This window comes from Perognathus longimembris, chromosome 24 (assembly GCF_023159225.1).
Source record: "Perognathus longimembris pacificus isolate PPM17 chromosome 24, ASM2315922v1, whole genome shotgun sequence".
Lineage (NCBI taxonomy): Eukaryota > Metazoa > Chordata > Mammalia > Rodentia > Heteromyidae > Perognathus > Perognathus longimembris.
In genome coordinates, this window is record NC_063184.1 from 12,498,724 (window position 1) to 12,522,897 (window position 24,174).

Here is a 24,174-nt window from a genome sequence, read left to right on the forward strand (position 1 = left end):
CAAGTATCAAGGTTCAGAAATAGGGCGCCCAGATCGGGTGAGAATGGCCCTCAAGTCTCACCTCGCCTTTGCTTTTCGGAGCAACTGTGACTGTGAAGGAAGCGGCTCCCTTTCCACCCCCACTTTCCCCCACCCCCATCCCGTGCAATTTAACACCACCCCATCGTCAGGAACCTTAACCTCGTCATTTTAAAAAATGAGATCTCCATGACCCGGAGTGAACTTGTGGAGTGTAGGTACAACGGAGGAAATTCTAGACTCCGCTCTGAGCCACGTCCAGGCGGTCCCACCGTGAGCACTGGTCGGTGTGTGGCGTCGCCTACCTGCGCCCCGACTCTCCACTCGGAGCGCTCCTCATCCACCCGCCTGGACTCCAGGCGCGGTGTCCCGGCCACGCTGGGCCGAGCGTCCCGGGCTCCTTCCACTACCAGCCTGACTCCTGGGCTTCCTTCTCCCCACTCCACCAGCCCATTTTATTTTGTCTCCGATTTCCCTCAATCATCCTCCCTTCCTCCCATCCACCCACCTCCACTCTGGCCCTCCAATGTCTCCTACTTTCTTCTTTCACCACAATCCCTCATCGCTGTGACCTTTTCTCCTCCACCCTGAAGGCCCGAAAGGAGGTCACAGGCGCGCATGCACACGCGCACTCACACGCACATACACACTCCGCACGCCTAGCTCCAAACAAACCCCTGCACACTATCCTTTGTTCCATCTCCTGGGCCACTTTCCCTTGCCCCTTCCTCCCAAGCCGTCCTGATTTGCCCCCTTAGAGCAGGTTTCTGCCCCCTCCCACCCCTAGAAGCTCTGATTTATTAGGGCTCCCGCTCTGGCCCAGATTCCTCTTTTCCCTTCTAGGCATCGCATCCTCCCTTCTCCTCCTCCTTTCCCTCTGGGAGTGCACGAGCTTGCCAGCAGGGTCGGCTGTAGTGTGAGCTCCCTGCCCCGCGCCCTCTCCTTCCCCGCCCCCCCCCCCCGATCTTTTTTTCTCTTTGCTTTCGAGTCCCCAACCCGGCTGTCTGGGCAGCTCGGCTGGCCCAGCGCCGCCGGGCCCGGCCTCGCTTCGCGTCGCCCCTGCGCACTGGCCCCGAGCGAGAGCGGTGCTGGCTCCTGCATCGCCCGCCGCGCAGCCCCGCGCGCCCGCCCCGCGCGCCACTGTGCAGTGGAGTTTGGTGGAATCTCTGCTGACGTCACGTCACTCCCCACACGGAGTCAGAGCCCGAGGAAAAGAGAGGGGAAGAGAGAGGACGGGGAGAGAGGGGGAGGGAGGGAGAGAGAGAGAAGAGTGAGGGAGATGAGAGGGAGGGAGTGGAGAGAGAGTGCAAGACCCAGCGAGAAACGCGCCCCGGAGGAGCAGAGAGAAACTGCCTGCGATCGCTAGATTTTTCCGCGGCTAGCCCCCTCCTCCCTGCGCTCTCGTGGACTTTCTCCGCTCGCGGCCCCCTTGGGAGCCCGACAGTCCTCTCCGACCCGGCTTTCGGGGGCTGGCAGCGCGGCGCGAGCCCCGGCTGGCTGCAGATCGCGTCTGGAAGCGGCGGGACGCGAGGACGGACGGCAGCTCTTTTTTCCTCCCCCGGTAGCTGGTAAGTGGAGGCCGTCTCTCCCGCAGGGATGTGAGATAATGCGAGTCTGGAAATTTGTTCCACTTTGGAGAATCTTCACAGTAGGTGATTTGTGGCTCTCTGGGCTGGGTTTCTTTCTCCCCTCAACCCCCTCCCGCACCCAACCCTACCCCCACCCTGGAGGTAACACAGTCGGCAAACAGACCTTGCAAAGAAAGCTCTGTTGCCTACGTTCCCCGGCCACAGAACCTAACAATCTGCGGGGCGCAGCAATGGAAGGCTAGACCACGGCGGGCATTTAAAACGAAGTATCTTCCCTGAAATCTCGGTGCCAAAGGCGCAGGGACAAATCTTCAGGCTGAGGATTAGCATTCTCAAGATAAAGAGCTCCGAACAAAGTTTCAGCTACTGGAAGATTAGCCCCTTTTCCATTATTATCCACTGGAGAAAGCAATTCCATCTTTAACTGGCAGTTAGTGACCTCTCAGGCCCAAGCGAATTACCTGGGGAGCCAGGCCTAGGTGCCAAGTCTGCACAATTACTTTGGATTATAAATCCTTTAATAAATTGATCACCAGACAACTCCGATCTCGCACTTCAGGAGATACGCTTTCCGAATGGCGGAAGAGAACTATTTTCCAAGTGGCTACTAAGGGGGGGAGGGAAGGGGTGATGGTAAACCTGAGAAATAAGTTCTTTTTATTCCAATTTATTCGCTTTACTTTCTCTAAGGAATCAAGCTGTTGTGGCTGTGATATTCGTACTCTCTTTTCTGTAAGCATTCTATTTCTAAAGTAAACTTAAATAGAGAAAAAACGTATTTTAAGACTGGCAACAATAGAAATTCATACGTGCTAAAATATTTTGATGAAAAATAATCTGACCTAGGGAGAATTCTTTTCATTCCTTCTAAGCCATTAATCACAACTAAAGATGCTCCCGTTGCATGAATATTAATATCAGTTCCGTGAAAATCCATCTAAAATTCAAATACCAATCATGTCAGATGCAAAGCATATAAGCAAAATAAACTGAGAATTTTTGTTGGTATCGCATAAAATAAGTATATGACTCCAATAATCTAATTTTTCTGGAAAAATTAAATTGTCACTGCATTCATAAAATGTTTTACTTTACCTCCAAAAACTGATACTTAAATTATTTCAGGTTTTTGTTCTTAAAGTTGAACATGTTTGTCTTTAAATACTAGTAAACCATGGATATTAATTTGAAATGGTTTGCACATGGTAAAATGCAATGTGTATTAGTTTTTTTTATTTCTTTAAATGATCACCCACTGCAAATTAATTTACTAGCTAATCACACCAATTTAGGTTATTTAAAGCATATGTTCTTGTGCTGGTTATTTTTAAACTTTCCATTAATTATTCTGTTACGGGGTAACAAGATAAATGGAAAGAAAGGGAGAAATGTAGAAGCCTTGGCAATTATTAGTATGGTTTCTTCTTGTGGTGTCAGTTCTCAGAAATTATGTTTAAACAAACCAAACTTTTATTTCATGGGGCTTGCCATCTTACCAGTGTGCTTTTTCTATGTACACGAATTGCTGTGTTGTACTCTTTTTTTCTTCTTAGCATGGCCACAAAATAAAACGTAAACTGGCCAAAACAATATTCCCATCAGAATATATATGAACTTTGGGGAGGGGAGGAGAATAACTTGCCACCAGGAAATGTTCCACATCTCAGTCTGCAAGATTAGCCTTCAAAGCGATTCCCAAAGTCTGGCAGCAAAATTTGCCACACAAGATTTGTCTTGACAGGGCAAGTTTAAGAATTAGCAAGCAGGTATTGGAGGTCTCTTTTTAAAAATTATCGTTCCCAATTATTTCAACTGAATCCATCTAATTGGCCTGGATATTATAAAAAACATAAAAGTCAGACCTTGGGACTCATCTTGCTACAAAATAAATTCCAAAGTCACAATGATGTGCTGGAGAGAGCTAAGGAACATGTCTTGACCCTTCTTGGGTCTGTACAGGAAGCCCTGGAGATCTTGAAGATTTGTTTTCTATTGCTTTATTTGGTCTTCAATATTGGAGCATAGGGTAGGGGCAGAACGTGGAATGATTGACTGACTTTACACCCAACGATCAGATTTTCTCTCTTTCATATTTGATTTCTTTAAAAAAAAATTTAAGAAGAACCATTTGCAGTTACCATCTGCAATGCTCAAGCTACCCACTAATAATGCAGCCAGTTCAGACATATAAAAAAAAAGATTATCGAAATGATGATGACATGCAAATTTCCCCTGAAATTATCATAAGTAAACATTTGAAGTCTGGACTAATAAAATCCCATCTGTGTTACTTCATATCGAGTTAGTAGAAAGCTGTGATAATGAATTTTGTAATATCTCACGAACAGACATCTCAATCAGGGACTAATCCTGTGATTTTACGGCAGAATCACTAAATCTGGAGCCGCCAAACTGCTACTTCTGGGCCCACGGGCCCACAAGGATCGGCAGAGTCCCCGCCTGGGGCTCGCTAGCTGGTGGAGGAACCGCCTGTCGATCTTCACCCTCGGACCCCCCACCACCACCAAGCCCCCACCATCACCCCCTGCCACCGCACTAGGCAGCCCTTCCTGTGAGCTGCGACCTTGGCCAGAGGCCCCGGGGCCAGACTCGCTCCCGGAGAGGTTGAAGAGCGTGAAAACGAGACCCAGGCCAGAACTAGGCCCCTAGCTCCCGCCCCGCCTCTGCCCCTTCAACCAGCCCAGCTACGCCGGATCCCACCCCAGTCTTGGACTCCAGCCCCCCATCCGGCCACCAGTATACCCTGGTTAACCAGGACCAAAAAGCTGGGGAGCCTGGATCAGAGAGGCTTGGAGAGCCCAAGACCTTATTTCTTGTCTCCGTTTGACTAACCCATTTTTTTTCGAGACCTCCCCCCTCCCTGCCACCCACCTTTCCTGGTGGCAAAAGGGGGGGAGGGATACGCATTAAAAATTTGGCTGTCTGCGCTGTGGTTGGAAATTTGAAAAAGATTTGGCTTGCCTGGGAGAGGAAAAGAAATAACTAGAGGAGGAGTTTTCCCTGTAGTCTTACTTGGCGCTTGGAAGCTAGTAAAACCCTTTTAAGAATGCTTCCTCTGCTCTCCTCTGTCTCGCTCAGTCCTCCCCGCGTCTCAACTCTGAGATCTTAAATCATACTTTAGGGTAAATAAATGGCTGGATGAGTATCCCCAGGGGAAAGTGTGGCTAAATATGGAAAAGTGGCTCCCGATGAGGCCCGAAGTCAAAACTCTCTCCTCGATCACCCAGGCTAAAATTCCCTTCCTTGCAGAAAACCGAAGAAATCTTGCTGTCTGTGACACGAGAAAGTTGGCAAATATTTACTAAGTTCCAATTAATGGACATTGTGCCGAATGGTGTCCTTCTCAAACAGAAAGATCCACTTCACCCATCGCCAAATTGTGTATATATGCTTAAGGCACATATAACACAGATGCTTTGCAAAGTCGTTATGCGGCCTCCCCAGAGCCCCGCGGTTGTGTCGGCCTCCATCCCCTGTCAGGACCCAGAGGTCGTGGATGCGAGGCTCGGTTGGGCCTAAGACTGGGCAGCCCGCATCTGTCAGGCCCAGACGCGCGCGTGAAGCCCGGCACCTCCTAGGCACCCCAGAGCTAGACTTGAAGTTCATCTCGGAACAAGTGGCCTCTTCTGAGCCTTGTGCGCCCGCCGGATGGCTGCCGTTGATCACAGACGCTACTCTTCTATTTTTCAGATCACGGGGAATGGAGACCAATTGTCGCAAACTAGTGTCGGCGTGTGTGCAGCTAGGTAAGAGCCCGTTTCTCCTACTCGGGTCCCTGCGTGGGAAACCGCGCCATGTGAGAACCGCCACAAGGCAACCCCCTCGGTGGCCAGGCCATCGGCGCTTTTCTGAGGGGCCACCTAGGCTGGGAGGACATCAGAACTAAGCCAAGTGCATCGTCTCCCCTTTTGGGTCAGTTTGGGGAGCAATGGGCCAGAAGGAGGCTGAGCCCTGAGAGCCAAATGCCTGGACACACACCTTTCTGCTGCCGTGGCGCGGTTAGCCAGGGAGGCGCGGAGAAAGTTCGCCACCCTGCGCTGGTTTGCACATGATCGGGGGATAGCGTGCTTGGGCTCTTTCCCCTCACTGGGTCTTTGCTCTCTGTCACTCTTTCTCGTCTGTCTGACTTCGCTACCCACCCCGGTTCTCGTCCCTGCCCCGGGGTCCTTTCAGCCCTTGGCTTTGGGCAACCCTTTGCACTACACAAGGGGGTGCGCGCGCGCAGCCCAGGGCTGCAGTACAAAGTCTCTTCTCCAAAGACCCCGAAATAAAAAGAGATCGGGTCCACAGATTCTCCCGGGAGCCGGAAAGTGGCCGCCGGCTGCAAGCTGTCCCCGCGGCCGCTTCCCGGCGCCAACGGTAAGGCCGGGATGGGAGCGCAGGCCGCGCGCGGGGCACCCGCCTCGGGGACTCTGAGCCCTACGCTGAAACTCGGGCAGGCGAAGCCGCCAAAGCCCGAGCCTTCTGCGGCTTGAACTTAAGACTTTGGCCCCAGGGTACCACGCGCTGCAGCCGTCCCCGGGAAGTTAATTCCTTTTCCCCACGTCTAGTACACTCGGGAGACCCAACACCTCTCTGGTTCTCCTCTCTCTCCCTGTGGTCTGATCTCTTCTGCAAGCCTCAGCCTACCTCGGCGCCTCGAGCTGGCGTGGAAAAGTGGTCCAACAGCGACCTCTGTCGCTAGTCGTGTCCACTGCGCACAAGGCCACCAGGGCCCACCCCGTGGGTCGCTGAGGCTCTTTGCCATTGCCCCACCAGGCTGGTTTGGGTGCAGAGTGGAAGGCTCCCGGAGAAGGTTCGCCCCGGCGGGTCGGGATTCTGAGGAGTCTAGGACACAGCTTTTGCAGCCGCCGAGGGTGGAGGAGGGTGTGAAGCTCTATGGACCTGATTTCCCTGGTGCTGATTGCCAGGCCTGGGCTTTTGGTGGTGTCACGGCTTGATTGGCTCTTTGCATCTTAGGCGAGGTCTGTAAACTCGTGCAGTCGTTAAGCTCGTCTCCCATCCACTGCGCAGGCCTCTGCAGAATGGAAACTTGTATTTGAGATTGGGAGGTGGGTGGAGTTTTTTGTTGTTGTTAGGGGTTTGCAATACGCGGAAAAACTCCAAACTTACTGTTTCTCTAAGTTCTCCGACTTTTCCAGGCTCCGAAATAAGTGTCTACCCTTAGGAGGTTGTTGACCTTTGATAGCGTAAGGAGATAACGACACCCCCCACCCCCCACCCCCTCAGCCCTCGAGTCCTAACCTCCTCCTTCCGGATTAAAGTGTAAGGACTGAATGCAATGTGTGGAGAGCTGGGAGATTTGGGACATCGGCCAAGTAAACAAATCTAATTACTCAGAAGAAAACAAAGACCCTCCATTTAGGCTTCTCCGTGTATCCAGAGAGATGGACCCGAGGGGTGGGGGTGGGTTAGGGAGTTATTTGTTAAAAAATCAAATGTCCAAAGCGAGCCGGAGATTCGCAGCCCGCCCTTGCACCACTATTGCTTGTGGTCCTTCTGGGCCGGTTAAACGCTCACTTGTCCGGGATTAACCCCATGGGGTTAAATGAGAGCAATGCAGAGATAATGTCGGGTGATTTCTGTCATTAAGATTGTGTTAAATTCTTCTTCTGTTTGATAATCGGTCGTAAAAATAAATTATTAGACCGGAGAATGTTTGAGATATGGTTAAAAATCAAGAGCAACGATGACTCCCGGGAGGAAAATGCTTTGTGTAAATTCAAGCCCGGCTCTGGCCAGTCCAGAAGGGGTTCCGGGTCGTCCTTCGCTCCGGGCGGGCCGGCGGCCTCCGGACAGGGCCGACGGGTGCCGGTGCGCAAGAGCCGGCGAGAACCGACCAGTCCCCTCCTCCTCCTCCTCCTCCTCCTCCACCCCATTCCCACCCTCTCACCTACCCAAGTTTCGGTGACCCAAGGAATGGTTTCTGAAAAACAGGTGACCTCCTTTTGAGCTGCTAGAGGCTGAGCCTCTTTGAGAAACCCAAGAAGGGAGAGAATAAAATCGAGGCACCGGCTCCCCTGCGGGTCCGCTTTTGATAATTAGCGAGGAAAAGGGAAAATAAAATAAAATAAAAACTCGACATAGTGAACGATTGCGTCCTAAAGCATTACTTCCAGGCTTGAATTATTTTCATACGTGTGAGACTATTCGCTTACCTTGCCAATATGGCTGTTTTCTACCTTTTGGATCGAAGAGAAACAATTACTGTCCAAACATGTTTAATGTCTCTAATTAAGAAGAGGCGTGTGGTGGGAAGAAATGTTGAAAATGTTGATTTTATTGGCTTTTAGGGAACTGGCAAACCAAAATAAAAAAATTGTCATACCCGAGTAAGAATATAGTTTCACTAAAAGAAGTTGGTTAGAATAATTTACTCTTTAGCAATTCTAAGGTAATTTGATGGATATGTAAATTCTTGGCCAAGCCTGCTTTTTAAAAGAACAGCAATAATGTAGTGTAATTTTTAGGGTTTCTTTTACTTAAAATGTGTTTATAATGAAATGTGCTTTTGGTTTAAGAGCTCTAATTTTGTTTTGTTGGCCCTAGCCTCTCTCCACAAATAAACACCAAACTCCTGAGAGGCTGAACATTCTCTGGATAGATAGGTGAGGCTGATCTATCTACCTCTGAGAGGTCACAGCCCCACACCCCTTCCGAGATCAGGCCCCTTCCCCTCGATAATCATTGATAGAACCATGAGCCCAGCCAAAACCCACCCCTTTCCAATGTGATCGCCACTGACAACCCCTTAAGTAGACTGAGAGGGTTCAGAGGCACCACTGGGCACCTGGAATGGGGTGAAAGGTGTGAAGGCAAGTTAAACAGTTATACCTTCTCCTCCTATCCCCCACTCCACCCCAAAACAGGTGCAGAATTCTGGTGATTTTCTTCTTTGGGGTATACTCCAAGTGGTCTCGGCCTTCAGAAAAGGGACAGACTGACCTTTTCCTATCAACGCCTAGAAAAGTTTCTAGGTAGGGACTCTAGATTCGAGGCTGCAATCCGAGGAGGCCCCAACACTGGCTTTGCCTTGTCACACAGGGCTGGTACTTCGCCCAGCCTCACTGAGCGGTGCCATTAATTTTTAAATAGTTTTGACAGAGCTGTTGGGCTGAAAGCGTTCCGGTGGACCCAAGGCTGTGTCCAGCCCTTCGCGGCCTGAATGATGGCCCCTGTGAACATTCCTAATGGTGACCCAAGCCTTTCTCACACTGCCATAGCTCAGTCTCAACCTTCTTCCCAGTATGCGGGTTAACTCTGGCACTCAGTGCCCCCACCCCCACCCCTCTCTACCATCATGCACTCATTCAGCAAAGGTTTGCCAGGCTAATGTTATTTAGACACCTGGTGGACCCACCACAAGCTAATAATCCAGTTTTCTGTCACCTGTGTGAAGCAACATTAATACTAACAAGGAAACCAGAGAGATCAGGTGACCTACAGCAAAATGCACAACGCAAGACATGGATGAGACCTATGGACGACCTAAGTCCTTGAGAAAGAAAGTGGAGAAGGGCTCTTACTGTGTTCCACGGCCAGGGACAGGTGCTTGTCGAAGGAAGAGCTTGAGGCTTCCAGAAGGAAAAAAAAAAAAAAGAGAGGGGGGGGGGCGGAAAGCCAGAAAACTTCAGGAGAGCTGGGTAGTGAAAAGAGGTTTCCATTTCTTTTTCTCCACGCTGACTCCACCACAACTATCAAATCTGCAGCTTGTTTGCTCAGTGGTGGCTTTCTTTTCTTTTCTTTTTAACTTTTCCTCTACCGAGGAGAGGTATTGTGCCCATTCTCCAAAGGCAGGCAGTCCCTGAGGATCCTTGGCTAAGCAATCTATCACCGGTCCCGTCCCTTCTTCCTGACTCCGCTCACAGTCAAAGTTTCTTTAGGCTGCTTTGGGCTTCACTCTGCACCACCCGCTGTTAATCTATGCAGCAGTTGTTAAGAGCAACCCCGGGGAAAAGGAAATGTATAACGAAAGCTTATTCGTGAGCAGGAATATACTAATGGAACAATCTGATGTCCTCTTAATCCTATGTAAAAAGCTTTGTCGTCTTCCTAATATTGACTGAATGGGTAATTAATGGCTCTTCATCTAGGCGAATACCCTGTAATCCAAGATAGGCAAAAGACAACAAGCCCAAGGTAAAAGACAAAAGGCCCAACTGCGGGCGCATGCTCCTCCCCAGGGTATCCAACTGGGAAAGTTTCCTCTCCGTACAGAAAAAGGCATGAATGGGACAATGTACCTACCACATCGAGCCTCCACTTAACCACAACACCTGGCCACCCAGTTCAATTCTCCACTATTTGGTCTCTCCTCTTCCAGTCTTGCTCGCAGCATTTCTTTCTTCTACAGCCATTAGGATTCCCCTCTCCATTAATTAAACCCCAACCTTTCATTTAAGAAAGTGATCAGTACATGTAAGGTCCCCAAAAGATTAGTTGTGCACCAGGCTCCTTTTTATTCTAAGAGACTTCTTTCTTTCACCTTTCCTTCCATCCTTCCTTCCTTTCTTTTTTCTCTTTCTCTCTCTTTCCCTTCCTTCCTTCCTTCCTCCCTCCCTCCCTTCCTTCCTTTATTTCTTGCTTGCTTACTTGCTTTCACGCAGCACTGGGGCTTGAGCTCAGGGCTTGAGTGCTGTCCCTTAGCGTCTTCTGCTCAAGGCTGGCATTCTACCACTTGTGCTATGCCTCCACTTCCAGCTTTTTGGTGATTGGAGATATGAGTCTCCCAGACTTTCCTGACTGGGCTGACTTCTAACTTGATCCTCACATTTCAGATTCCTGAGTAGCTAAGATCGTAGGCTGGAGCCACAGGCACCTGACTTACCTGTTTCTTTTTCAACTCAGTGCATAAAATCTGTGAAGACTAAGTTGGGAAGGGAGAGAAGAAATGACGGGAAAGAGCATATGCAAAGGTGTATATATATGTTAGAGAACAACTGAGAGTAATTGAATCAACTTCTTTGTGTGGATTTGACACGAAGAGTGCCCAAGATTCTCCTAGCATGTTTCTAACAGGCTGACATTTTAATTTAAACCTTTAGAAGTAATTTATTACTTGGGTTACTACAATGAGGTGGGTTCCTTTTTTTGTTGTCAGCTGACAGCTTTTAAAATATTATTTCACTAGGGAAATAAAAGCTTCATCTCAGATTATAGGTGGGTATTTTTGGATTTATGTGATTTATGGTCGCCATGACGACTAATGCTGAATGTTAGCTACCAGCATGTCTGGGAGAGAAAAAACAGAAAGAAGGTAAAGTGAGAGAGAGAAAGGGGAGATGGACGATAGACATGAGCTGCAGAGAGGAAAAGAGAAATAGAAAGAGGAGTGTTTCTAATTGTCTTTTTTAAGTGGCTTTGTTCATCTTCTTGCCACTTCCTTCTTTCCAAGCCTTGATGTCTAAGTTTAAACTCAGTCATTCATTCCCTTTCCTTCTCTCCTTTCCTCTCTCCTTTCCTCTCCTTTCTTTCTTTCTTCCTATTTTCTCCCTACTTCCCTCTCTATCCCCCTCTCCTACATTTCTAACACACATTTGTATATTGCAGTCTCTTTTTTTAACTTAGTTACTGAAAATACTCACTTTTCAGACATTAAATAAACACCTAGTAAACCCATAATACTCACATCCAAGTGTGTGAAGTAAACATGACTGGCATGTTGGCTTGGCCATTTAGGTACTCTTCCTCAATTCCTCTCTCTTCTCTCAAAGTGAGGTAGGGGGCACCGTTGGCATGGGCTGTCACCCCCTCTTCAGTAGTTTGTGCGACATGAATGTCATTTGCATTTGCAGGGATGCAGATAGCGTAAGCTTTGTACATCTAAGGACTTCTGATTCAGGAAAGAATCTGCTTAAACAAGTCAGTGCCTTTTTGTTCCATTTAGGGAAGAGGGGCAAAAATGGGTCACAACAAAGCTCTTGATTTCGGGGTCAGTTTCATGGCTGTGGGCAGCGGTGGCACCTTTTCAACTTTGTTTGTGAACCACCTAGCTGTCGAAAGAGGGAGAAGAAAGGCCAATTCTCCAGCAGGGTGCAAGGTCTCCCCCTGACCTTGGGCCTAACACCACCCACCCTCACATGTACTGGCTACCTATCACGTGTCTAGGAGCTGAATCCGGGCTTGTCCTTGAGCTGGGCCAAGGCGGGCAGCACTCCCTACCCTCAGTGGCCTTGTAGATCTGAGAGACATGAGCCATCTTCTGGGTGAGCTCTGAGGAAAAATGCTTCCAGAATTTTTGGGATCTCTTGTGTGGGTCCTAGCGCATACATAATCTTTGGTAGCTACAAATATGACTGCTTAACCCAATTGCGCCCTGTGGTGATCAGGATGAGTTGGGGGGGGGAATAAAAACAAAAATGGAACACTAAAGAGTGTGCAATTAAATACAACTTTAAGACTGATAATCAGTGGCAAACACCATCTCAAAACACACCTGACCCAGCGTCACATATTTCCCTTCTGGAGGGTCTTTCTTTGAAAGAGTAAGCAAGAATAGCCAACTGAGAAACAGACCTAGGAGGTCTCCTAGACTCAAGAGCTCAAACCAACACTGGGCTTCCTGGCTTTTTCTCCATGGAGATTTGTGTAGCAGAGCCAAGCCCATTCTTTTCTGGATTGAAACCTGAGACGAAAGGTTGAAATCAATCATTTCCAATCAAGAATCCAATGGAGAATCCAGTCTTGTGCATTGCACCGATTCTGTAGTGTTGAATTCAGTAGTGCCTCTGACTTCTTGATCTATGCCAGCTAGGGCCTGGGGACAAGTCTTCTGTAGATGGAATCTAGGAATCTGTCTACCCACAGCACTCCCATGAAGTGGTCACTGTAAAGAGAAGATTTCTTGGTCTCCCACCACACCTCTCCTTCCCCCCCCCCCAATGTGGAGTTCATGTTGGAGTCAGCCCTTGGACCTAGTCCGGAGAAAGTGTCACTCAGTTGTGGATGTATGGAGTGTATAAAGTGATTAGGAGATTAGGACAGGGTTGAGACTCCAACTAGAAAAATGCAAAGAAAATCCTCACTTTGAGTCAATTATGTAGAAAGCTGTGTGTGTGTGTGTGCGCGCGCGCGCACCGCGTGCGCATGCGGGTGTGTGCAGAGAAAGGTAGATACTCTATAGATATTATCTCAGTAGATTCTGCATAGTCTATATCTATATATTCTTTATAGAAATATATGATGTATGTCTGTATGTACGTTATCAATTGGCGAAATAAAGCTTTCAGGAGCATGGACATATGAGGCTCACAGTTACACTAAGGTTTAAAAGAAGGGATACACATATATGCGTGTGCACATATATGCATATATATATATGCCATTATGTGTGATGAGTGATTTTTGTTTTTGCTCTAACCAGTATTCTTTAGATTATTATCTTTATTGTCCTCTTGGTTTCAGTAGACCTGGACAATTGAAGATTTTTTTTTTTTCTCTTTTTAGGCTTCCAAGGTGCCAGCAAATCCCTAAGCATTTCCAACATGTCTCATACTTTGGCGCTATGAGAAGCTGTCATTTACCCCTGGGGTTTTCCTCCACTTTGGTGGCTAGTTGAGGTGTTTCCTAGGTGTCTGGGTTTGACAGCATGAAAGTCCCATGGGAAAAGCAGAACCACCCAAGCTTAACAACAAAAGCTATGTATTTCATACAAAAGATCAACTTGGAAATGTACATGGCTCCTTAGAGCCACTCAGGGTTTTTTTTCAGGGGTGTGTGTGAGCACTTTAAACAATATCCACACTTCAAAAACATCACTTCCCTCCACCCCCAAATAATGTTTTGTTTTGTTTTGCAGCTCTGGGATTTGAATCCTGAAACAAGGGAAACAAATGCTCTCTATAGTGGAGAATGTTTTCATTGGTTGATTTGATGGAGTCTATTCATAAAATGAAGTTTTAATGGGAATGGTATAGTAGGACCCATACTGAGGTTTAGAAGAAGAATCTGGAATATGATTAGTAAACACATTGGGCCGAAAAGATCTGGATTCATATTGACTTACTTATAGGTCATCGGCTGGTAGTGCAATGGGAGAAAATATTTACTTTACACATATACTTTATGATCTTGGGGGAATTAGAGGAAATTCAATAAGAAAGTGGCTAGAAACATTTAAAACCCTTATTTAAAAGACTTAAGCAAATTAGAGTCTTATCAGATTAAAAACCACTACAAATGTAAGAACATTGTCTTCAGTGGAATGCTGTGGGGTCTGAGAAGGAGATCTGCCAAATCTCAGGGATAAAACACGTCATTTAAGCACCAGATAATGAGCCGAATGTAAATTAATTTCACCTTCTTTACCAACAGGCTGCTAGTGTAATATGTATAATTTAGTGATAAGATTGCAGGACCTAATAGAGCTGGAGGTAGAAGCTTCCATTCATGCAGGCCTGCATACCGGGATGTGTCCTCTGAACAGGTGTGTGTGTGTGTGTGTGTGTGTGTGTGTGTGTGTGTGTGTAATGAGGTGAAGTGAAGGGTTAAAACCAGAAATGCTGATTGGAAACTTCCTGTTGAAGCAAGATTCCCTAGTAGCTAACTGCTTCTTACAGTGAGATAATGGTGGTAGAAAGACTTGGAAATGATCCTTGTTTGCTCCGACTGCTCTTAAGTGTATTGAAAACAGGGGAGGAATTATTATAGATATGGTTGGATGCAAGCAAAGGGGAGGCAAATGATCTAAAGATATTTGTGGTTGGCTTCCTCTGCTCAGTGCTAGCCTGAGTAAGTTTTCCAATATGGTGAATAAGGATTTGGAGGGAATTTGTGGCTGAAGATACCTTATGCTGGTGTTGCAAATCATTGACTGTAACGTCAAACAAATCCACATTCAAAGATGATAACACTAACTCCACAATAAAACAATCGTCAATGCAGAAACCCAGGAGAGATTACTTTGTGTTCTTCAACTGACCTAAGCTAGAGGACAAAAGGACTTTTTTTTTTTTTTTGGGTGCTAGTACTTACTATAGCATTCCTCAGCTATAGCTCCAGCCAGTCAAGAAGACTTTGCAAAATTATTTTGCATATATTGAACTTTGTTCTTTAATTTCCTTGGAACAGAAATTTCCCTGGGAATAATACTGTAAATAGTTGATTCCTATCCCCCACAAGGTGATTTTGTTTTGTATAATATAAATGAAAAAAAGCTTTGTGTGCCCTCGTTGAACGTTTTATCTAAGCTTAGCGCAGACTCTACTACCTCTGCCTGCCTGTACTTTAAATCATTCCAGACAGCCTTGAGTTCCCTAGGAAAAGAAAATGACTGTTAAAAATTATCCTTGAAATTGGTTATTTGGTAACATCCTTAATTGTATGGAAATTCATTAAAGCATATTTTATATATAATTAGCTCAAGGTTGTTGATTCTACGGGCTTTATGGATTTAAATGTGATTGATAATAAAGTAAACAAGAGAGTCGAATTTAAAGTGTGGCTCTCTCGGGTTAGGACGGGCTTAATACAGTGTACAAGGAATTTGAAAGATCTAGGATATGTGTCTTAATCAACATTAAGTAGAATGGATAAGCTTTCAGCGTTTTCAAAACGCTGGGCTAGGGTTTCTCCTCTATTGTGTGCTGCTTTCTGTCTAGGGACTAATAAGCATTACCAGGACGTGATTTGAGGCGACTTTTTATTCTTGTATAAATCCAGAGTGAACCACCAAACAGTTGTTCGTCTACAGTCAAAGTGATTTTCTTTTGACGGGTCCATTTTCTTCTCCATTTCTAATTTATTAGCCGGCCTCCCACCCCCGCCCCCACCCCACCCCCAGGACCCTATCTCCTTTGCAATTAAAGTAAAGCTTCCTTAGATTAGCGCGTCATTCACCTGACAAGCACTTTGGGGGGGGGGTGGAATTAAGAATGGAAAGGTGATTTGTGGAGGTTTTAATCATTTGGGAGTTCTAGGTAGGGTACAGAGCTGAGTGGGGGGGGGCAATTCTCACTGCAAAGAGATGTAATGAGACACAAAAGGAAGGAGGACAAGGTTTTCTTATTGATCCTTGTAACTTTCAGGCCCCTCTACTTTTTGATTCTTTCCTTCCAGGCTCCATTCCTCCATCCTCAGCACCTATCTTAAAGCCAGATCGCCTGTGGCCGGGCTGGGGCAGAATTCCCAAGAACTTGCCTGTAGAGACCGGGTGGGCGCAGCTAGGAATGAAGCCGGCCCCGCACCGCTGATAGGTGCAGACAGAGCAAGGCCTTCAGCCGCGGCTCTGGGCGTCGGGATTGGTGTGGAGCCACGTCACTCCAGCCCGGCGAAGGGTCTGGGAGGAGGAGGAGGAGGCGGAGGCGGAGGCGGAGAGCGCGGGGAGGGCAGCTGCAGAGTGACGTCTCATCAGCAGGAAGCCCGCCTCTGGTTTTAAGATGTTAGGCCAACAGGGAAGCGCGGAGCCACAGATCTGGTCGGACGCTCGCTGGGGTGCCTGGAGCTGAGCGGCGGCGCGGCCCGGCTCCGGCTCGACGGGCCCGCGGGGGTGTGCGTGCGCCCTGCCGGGGGTGTACACCGCTCGGGGGGCCCCGCGCCGCTGCTGTCGCCAAGGCCTCCGCTGCGGGGGATCTAATATCATCTACCTGTCCCTGTCACTCTTGACACTTTGCTGTCAGAGCTGCCTCGCGGGGGGCGGGCAGAGCGCGAACGGCGTTAGCTTTCCTTATTGGAGAGGTATTTGGGGGAGGGAGGAGGGACGGAGGGGGGGGTCTTGGTCCATTCTTGTTTCGCTTTGGATCTCCGAAGCCTGCTCCCCAAAGACGCTCCGAGCGGGTGCCCTCCCGCCCACCCACCCCCACCCCCCATGTCTCCGATTGCTCGCTGACACTCGGTTGCTGGACTTTTTTTTTTTTTTTTCTTCTGCTTGAGTCTTGCGGAGGAGACGGGGGCAGCTTGGCTGAGGGACTTGCCGGGGGTGACGACCCCGGGCTGTAGCCGTGGTCACTCCGCGCCTAGAGCGCAATCCAGGAACCGGCGACGCGGTACACCCCATTGGGGGTCTCGGGGCGGGAGCCCAGGACTCGTAGCGCTGCTCACTCCCTCGTCCATGAACTGCATGAAAGGCCCGCTGCACTCGGAGCACCGTGCAGTCGGGACCAAGCTGTTGGCCTCCTCCTCGTCCTCCTCCTGTCACCATCCCCAGCCTCTAGCCATGGCTTCGGTCCTGGCCCCGGGTCAGCCCCGCTCCCTGGATTCCTCCAAGCACAGGCTAGAGGTGCACACCATCTCCGACACCTCCAGCCCAGAGGCCACAGGTAAGGCGCCTCGCCGCCCCGCGGACACCCCCGGGCCGCCCGGCGCAGCCAGGTCCCTGCATCTAGCCGCCCTCCCCATCCCGTCCTGAGGAAGTCACCCTTCTTGGGGGGGTGGAGTGGGGGGTGCTGTGGGGGAGTGGTCGTCCTGCCGGATCGCTGCAGAACTTCCGGGAGCCGAGATTCTGCAGCCCGGGTCTTTCCATTTTACCTTCTCCGACCTGGCTCGTGGGGCGCGGATGTGGCGTGAAACCCACACCCCCTGCCCGGTTCCTAAGCTGACCTCCTTTCTGCGTCTCCGGTCACCAAAGTCCCCACATCTTGATTCAAGGGCGTTGGGAGGCCACCCCACCTCCACCCTGGTTCTCCTGTTGGCTTGCAGCTCTGAAGGAGCTCCGCCACTTAGAACAGTCTTTTCGGAAACCACTCAGAAACGCTGTTCTCCTAGAGGCTCTCTTCCCCCCCTCCCCTCCCCCCCAAAAAGAGCTGGCGAGCTTGAGTGCCTCATCGAACCCTATTTTGCCGACCCTTTCCCAAACCGCATGGAAATCTGAGATTTCTCCGGGGAGTGGGGATGCGTGGGGGGGGGGGGGCGGGCTGTAAAACATTCGCGCGCTCGTCTCCGGAGACTTGGTGTGTCCGGGCAGAGGTGGAGAAATCGACTTTGAAAGCACGGGCTGTAAGAAACGATTGTGCCGCCTCGGTGTGATAAACATGTAAATAAAACGTGTGGGCGCTGAGGGGGGAGGGGAGGAGATGGGGCGCACACACCCACACTTCCATCTGCACACCCCACCGACGACGCGCTCCCTGGCAGCGTTGGAACCGCCTGCCGACGGGCTGCGCACCGCGAGGCCCCGCACCGCCCCGCACTCTCTCTGTTTTGGCCTCGGCCGTCGTCGGGTCCAGATGGAAGACGCGGGTTGCAGGTGGGCCCTCTGAGCAAAGTCTCGCTGTGTTTCGTTTTCAGAGAAAGATAAGAGCCAGCCGGGAAAGAATGAGGACGTGGGCGCCGAGGACCCCTCCAAGAAGAAACGCCAACGGCGACAGAGGACTCACTTTACCAGCCAGCAGCTGCAGGAGCTAGAAGCCACCTTTCAAAGGAACCGCTACCCCGACATGTCCACGCGCGAAGAAATCGCAGTGTGGACTAATCTCACGGAAGCCCGAGTCCGGGTAGGAACCAGGAATCCACTTTTGGGAGAGGGTGACCGGGCTTTGTGGAGCTGTAGGCCCGGGTAGATCTGCCGGGGTGGGGGGGGGGGATGGAGATGGTAGCTGTGGGGGGGGGGGCGCGAGGCGCCCGCTCCGAGCTGCTTGGCTTAGGCGCCCGGACTGTCAGCAGCGCGGGTAACGGGGTAACAGCTCCCCCTTCCGAGGCCGAGCTGCCCCAGCCAGGTACTGGCACCCGGAGCCGCACCCGCTCTCGGCCCGCCATCCTGCACCCTCCCTAGCCGGGCCGCGTGGGCATTCCTCTGCAAAGGGCATTGTGTTCCCGGCTTACAGTCGCCAGACTAGCACTAATAAAATCCCTCCCGGCCAAAAGCGGCCAACAGGCTCCAACCTGCGCTCCTTTAACAAGGAAAACGCGCCCGAGACAAGCCAGGGTGGGCCCTCACTTGGGAGATTTCCGTCCCGGCCTGGCCCAACCTCTCTTAACTTAGGTCCCACACCTTACAAGGCCTTTTGGAGGGTTTTGGCCGCTCTGATCTCTCGCACACCCTGTCCTCTTGTTTTGTTATTTCGGCGAGCAAACTACGATTCTGTTAGCTCTCTTAGAAAGAAAGAAAAAAGTGGGGGGGAGACTTTTCAATTTGGTTTATTTATCTTCTCTCAGGAGTTGAACTCTTTGAAGATTGATTCACCCCTCCACTTAATTATAACCATAGTTTTAAAAAAAAACAGAGCTTACCTTAACTTTGTAGCAAATCTGCACTTTATGGATTGGCAAAAAAAAAAGAGATTAAATAAAATCAACCAATAGCAACATCCTGGTTTATGCTGGTCGATGGAAAATCCCAAAATTGTTAGGATTCTGGAAGCGGAAAACAGAACTAAGCCGCATTCTGAGGCCTTTTTGGTTTTGTTATGTGTATTCTGTATAGAGAAATAAAAATCTTCCAGGTAAAGAATTTAAAAAACAAAAGAAACCCTTAGATAATAACAACAACGAAATAAAAACCAAAAGGCGCTCCCAACGCAGAAGGAAGGAAATTCTCCTGGGTGGCATTTGTGCGGGATGTGAGGCTACGCTAGTAGCTAAAAGAGCCGGGTTGGAGCTAGAAAGGTTTTACTTTAACCGCCCGAGCCCGCGCGTTCGGGCAGGGACCTCGTGGTTTTGCGCAAGGTCAGCCTTTCCCTGGCCCTTTGAGCGTCCCGGAACGGGCCTTGCACGTACTCCTCTCGCCTGGGCAAAGTTTAGAAGGCCTAGGCTGGAAATGGCAAGTCATTAAAATGAAAACGCCGTTTGTGGTTCTCTGGGCTCTTTGGGAAAAGCCTCTCCCCGCGCTGGCTTTCCTGCAGCCCTCCTGGCTCCTGTGTCCCGCGGGTGCTCGGTTCTCTCTCCCTCTCCCTCTCCTACAGCTAAGTGGGAGGGAGGGAGGCGTGCTTTTTATAACAGTCGGGTGCCGAGGACGGAGGATAAAAAGGAAATTGAGAATGGAAGGGGGAATAAAAAAAGAAAGAAAGAAAGGCGGATTAGGCGGCTGGGCCCGCTGGAGATGTGTAATGTGAAACATCACCGGTGTCTGCTTGGGGACGCTGAGCCAGGCCTTGCTCCAATACACAAAAGCCGCCGCCGTCTGGGGCGGCCGGCAGGCCCGATGTGGATTGGGAAAGGGGTTGCGGCGGGGCCACGGGACGCAGATGGAGGCTGGCCAGCCTAAGCAATCGCCAGAGAAACCAAATTATCCCGCTGGGCCTGGCCGGAGCTGAGCCAGGCGCGCCCGCCAAGCCCAAGGTGGGCTGAGGGCTAGGAAGCTCCGAGGGAAGGGAAAAACGGGCAGTAGATGGACCCATTGTGGGTTCCTCAACTTTTACACGCCAAGCTCGTGGAATTTAACCAGTAGCTTTTTATTTGGTTGTTTTTCTAAGCGTAGAAGAATGTGGCGTCCTGGCCCCAGTTTCAGGAACGCGTTCGCCAGGGTGGGGTGGAGGAGGGGTGGAGGGGGGGCGGTGGAGGTACTAGAGAGGAGGGAGGAGCTGCGTGGGAGGGAGAGCAGGTCCTCAGGTGCCCTCCCGGTCCCCCGTCCTCGTCTCTGGGTCTGTGGCTTTGGAATGGAAGCAAGATGGTCAGGTCGGAGGACGGTTGGGCGGAAAGCTGACTGATCCTGGTTTATTTTATACTAAGTGTTTTGGGATCCGGAGGAAGGGCCTGAGTTAGCGACCAAGCGGCCCACAGGCCACTGGGCATTGGACTAGGGGGTTTGACCCAGCTTTGAGCCTACCTAGCTTTGATCGCCGACCTGAGCGGGCTGGATCACCCCGCTCCCGATGAAGACTTAGGGCCGGGCCACCCCGAGCTGGCCTCGGTAGCTTACGAGCCGGGCAATGTGGGCTGTAGAGACTCAGAACCATGAAGGCGCAGGCGCGCGTGCGCGGCTGGGGGAGGGGGGCGGCTCCTATCCTGTGATCGATCATGATTTTACTAATCTGTTCTGTGGCCTCTGTTTGTCCCCTTGCCCACCCCCCCCCCCCCCGCCCTTCCCCGGGTACCCTCACCATCCTCAGGTTTGGTTTAAGAATCGCCGGGCTAAGTGGAGAAAGCGAGAGCGCAACCAGCAGGCCGAGCTGTGCAAGAATGGCTTCGGGCCCCAATTCAACGGGCTCATGCAGCCCTACGACGACATGTACCCCGGCTACTCGTACAACAACTGGGCTGCCAAGGGCCTCACGTCCGCCTCTCTGTCCACCAAGAGCTTCCCCTTCTTCAACTCTATGAACGTCAACCCCCTGTCGTCGCAGAGTATGTTCTCCCCGCCCAATTCCATCTCGTCTATGAGTATGTCGTCCAGCATGGTGCCCTCGGCGGTGACGGGGGTCCCGGGCTCCAGTCTCAATAGCCTGAATAACTTGAACAACCTGAGCAGCCCGTCGCTGAATTCCGCCGTGCCGACACCCGCCTGTCCTTACGCGCCGCCAACTCCACCGTACGTTTATAGGGACACGTGTAACTCGAGCCTGGCCAGCCTGAGACTGAAAGCCAAGCAGCATTCGAGCTTTGGCTATGCCAGCGTGCAGAACCCGGCGTCCAACCTGAGCGCTTGCCAGTACGCTGTGGACCGGCCGGTGTGAGCCTGAGCCGCGCGCCTGCGCGCTGAGCCGGGAGCCTAGGACTGTGCCGGGGGCAGCTCCGCCCTTGAAAAGACTTGGGACTACGCTACAAGGTCGTGCGCACTAAAGAAAGGCAGAGGGAAAGAGGATAGAGGGAGGGGGAAGGAAACCACTGATTTCAAGAGAGAGGGGGAGAGTTCCTTTGATTTCAAAGGAATGGCCTCAGTGTCTAACATCTTTCACTCAAAAGTATTTTCTTTCCAACAGTTGCAAGGACATGTTACAGCAACAAAATGTTTGACTGGATATGACATTTTAACATTACTATAAGCTTGTTATTTTTTAAGTTTAGCCTTGTTAACATTAAAATGACTGAAAGGATGTATATATATATGGAAATGTCAAATTAATTTTATAAAAGCAGTTGTTAGTAATATCACAACAGTGTTTTTAAAGGTTAGGCTTTAAAATAAAGCATGTTATACAGAAACGATTAGGTTTTTTTCGCTTGCGAGCAAGGGAATGTATATACTAAATGCCACACTGTATGTTTCTAACCTATTATTATTATAAAAATGTGTGAATATCAGTTTTAGAATAGTTTCTCTGGTGGATGCAATGATGTTTCTGAAACTGCTATGTACAACCTACCCTGTGTATAACATTTCGTACAATATTATTGTTTTACTTTTCAGCAAATATGAAAAAATGTGTTTATTTCATGGGAGTAAAATATACTGCATACAAATTGGTCTGGATTCTTTCTCCTCCCTCTTCTGTCACCTCGACTTGGAGTTTTACTGGCCCCTAAACTAAACCAGTCTTCCCTGGCTCCCTGCTAAACTTGTAAGGTATCAGCATTTATTTAAATTTGGTAGAAATAAATGGCAGAAACTAAAAAACAAAGAGGGTGGATGCTCCTAGAGTTGGGAAGAAAGGCTTGAAAGTCTGGTCTTGTCTCTCAGATTTTTTTTTCTTAAGCCCAGAAGGTTCTATTGGTGCTAGCAAATAATAAGAGAGAGAGAGAGAGAGAGAGAGAGAGAGAGAGAGAGAGAGAGAAAGTTAAAAGAAATATTGAAGTACACCAGATTGCAATGAGTCTCAATTACTCCATTAGAGGGGAGAGCAACCCCTCTAGTAAAATGTTCTGGAGAAATTGTGTGCCAGTGTCCACATGTCCACTTTATATACATTCCTTTTTAGGAGGAATACATCTATAATAAATTCACAAAGGAAAATCCTCCAGTTCAAAATATTTAGGCCTTGGCGTTTATCTTTAAGGCTTAAGTAGAGAGATCCTTCATGCTATATTGCATTACTATTTCTAAATCCTTTGGAGACATTAAAAGAAACAAAGACCATTTCTAATAACTACAAGCCTCCAGTTTTTTTTTTTTCTTTCAAAGAGCCCAGGGGTTGAGAGGTTAGAGTAAAGTTTCCTGAGTCGTGTCCAGCAATATGTAGTTGAGGTAAAGGTCATGATCCCCATGTTTTGTTTTAAATAATATTGACCCATTAATTCTAAACCTGCTTGTTCCTGAAATTATACAGGATTATAGTTTGCAAACTGCGGGACAATGAAGCAAATCAAGATGAATTACAGCCCCGGCCCTCCCTCCCCTCTGACGTCTAATCGGGAATGAGGTCCCTGTGAGTGTTTAAAAGAACTTGAAGCACACGAACCGCCTTCATCAGCTCTTTTCAGCTCCTTTAAAAAAAAAATGTGAAATTTGATTTCGTAACGAATGGTAGCAAACTAGGACTGTTTCCCAAAGACTTCATCACCAGAGTTGGGGTGGATTTGTAGGGGAGGAGTGTGGGTGCCGAGGTCTTTTGTTATTCTTGTGACCTCCCCCCGCCCCTTCCCCGGGGTGCCGGGACTCACACCAAGCCTGGTGTCCCAAAGCGAAAAGTAGCGCGCCAGTCATGGAAAAACAAAACAAAACAAAAAAACCTGTGGTTTTTGCACTTAGATGGCTTTTATCTGAAATTTTACCTAGCTGCTTTTGGAGCTCAGACACTGAGTCTTTGTTCTGCAAGGAGCTGTTGCTGCCGGCCTACGGAGAACGCAGATTTAAAAAAAAAAAAAATGCCCCGATTTAAGACCAGTGCCCAACGCAATTTAACTTTCTTTCTCTTTTAAAGCGTGGCCTCCGACCTGTGACCTGGGGCGGAATCACGCGGCCGTCGGGGTGGGGAGGGGGGCAGATAAAAGCCCTTTGGACGCAGGTCACCCCGTCCCTGTGGTTCACTTGAGAGCAGTGGAGAGGAAAGCGGTGCCCACGGGCGGACTTTGTCTCCTGGAGCCCCCCGGGGCGCAGCCATTCCCCCCACCACCCTAGCCGCCCCCTGGTGGGGGCCGGAGGGAGAGGGGCGGGAGGGGAGAAATTTGGGGGGAATGGATGTGGGGGATCCAGACTGGGACTCGCTGAGGAGACCTGTCGGGTGGCTTCTCCACCAGGCCAGGCGCTCTGGGTACAGAAGGTGGACTACGATGGCCTAGTTTCTTTGCTCGCTCAAATGGAACTCTACTCCAGCTAATCAACCAATCTGCGGAAGAAGAAGAAGAGGGCGGGAGGGACTTAAAGGTTTGGAGATAGTTGTCATGACTTAGCAGCGGGGGTAGGGTGGGGGGTCTGGGGACCGAAATGGGGGAGGAGACCCTCAGATCCTTTGCTACGAGCAGAAGGAAGCGAGGTACCTGGTCCCGGCTTCAAGCCGCACTCCTCTCGGGCTCGCCAGCCCAGCCACCGCTCCTAGCTCCTGGAGCCCGCCTAGAGGGCACCCCCACCCCTCCTACTCCCACTTCGGCCCCCCTCCAGCCTTCGCTGCAGCCACCGGCTCTGTTCCACTCAATCGATTTCTGCTGCACGTCAACACTTATTACCGGTGAGTGTGAGGGTATTTTCCCCCTCCTTCTCTAGGTCTCTTAATGATTTCTGAGCTAGTTGTGCATTAAAGCGCTTAAAGGAACCTTTAATGTAATCTATAGCATGAAGACCAACCTCCCTCCATCCTCCCCA

General features: G+C 49.7%; 1 protein-coding gene across 2 annotated transcripts; it reads left to right on the forward strand.

The window, feature by feature from the left end:
- The first annotated feature begins 1,305 nt into the window (after nt 1-1,305).
- Nucleotides 1,306-21,899, forward strand: Pitx2 (paired like homeodomain 2). 2 transcript variants are annotated; one of them, XM_048333602.1, is made up of 4 exons: nt 1,306-1,586; nt 5,319-5,374; nt 17,850-18,055; nt 20,609-21,899. In XM_048333602.1, exons 2-4 carry the CDS (start codon nt 5,329-5,331, stop codon nt 21,170-21,172), a joined length of 816 nt encoding a protein of 271 aa, XP_048189559.1. In that variant the 5' UTR covers nt 1,306-1,586; nt 5,319-5,328; the 3' UTR covers nt 21,173-21,899. The 2 variants fall into 2 exon arrangements, with proteins under 2 accessions (XP_048189559.1, XP_048189558.1); XM_048333601.1 differs by lacking the exons at nt 1,306-1,586; nt 5,319-5,374 and adding an exon at nt 16,338-16,882.
- The last annotated feature ends 2,275 nt before the right edge of the window (nt 21,900-24,174 follow it).

What these genes read in the sequence shown, in the direction of transcription:
- Pitx2 (XM_048333601.1), top strand. Translation starts at nt 16,675, where the DNA reads ATGAACTGCATGAAAGGCCCGCTGCACTCGGAGCACCGTGCAGTCGGG. An exon ending in CTCCAGCCCAGAGGCCACAG is followed by an intron (nt 16,883 to 17,849) that starts GTAAGGCGCCTC and finishes TTTCGTTTTCAG; the next exon opens with AGAAAGATAAGAGCCAGCCG. An exon ending in TCACGGAAGCCCGAGTCCGG is followed by an intron (nt 18,056 to 20,608) that starts GTAGGAACCAGG and finishes CACCATCCTCAG; the next exon opens with GTTTGGTTTAAGAATCGCCG.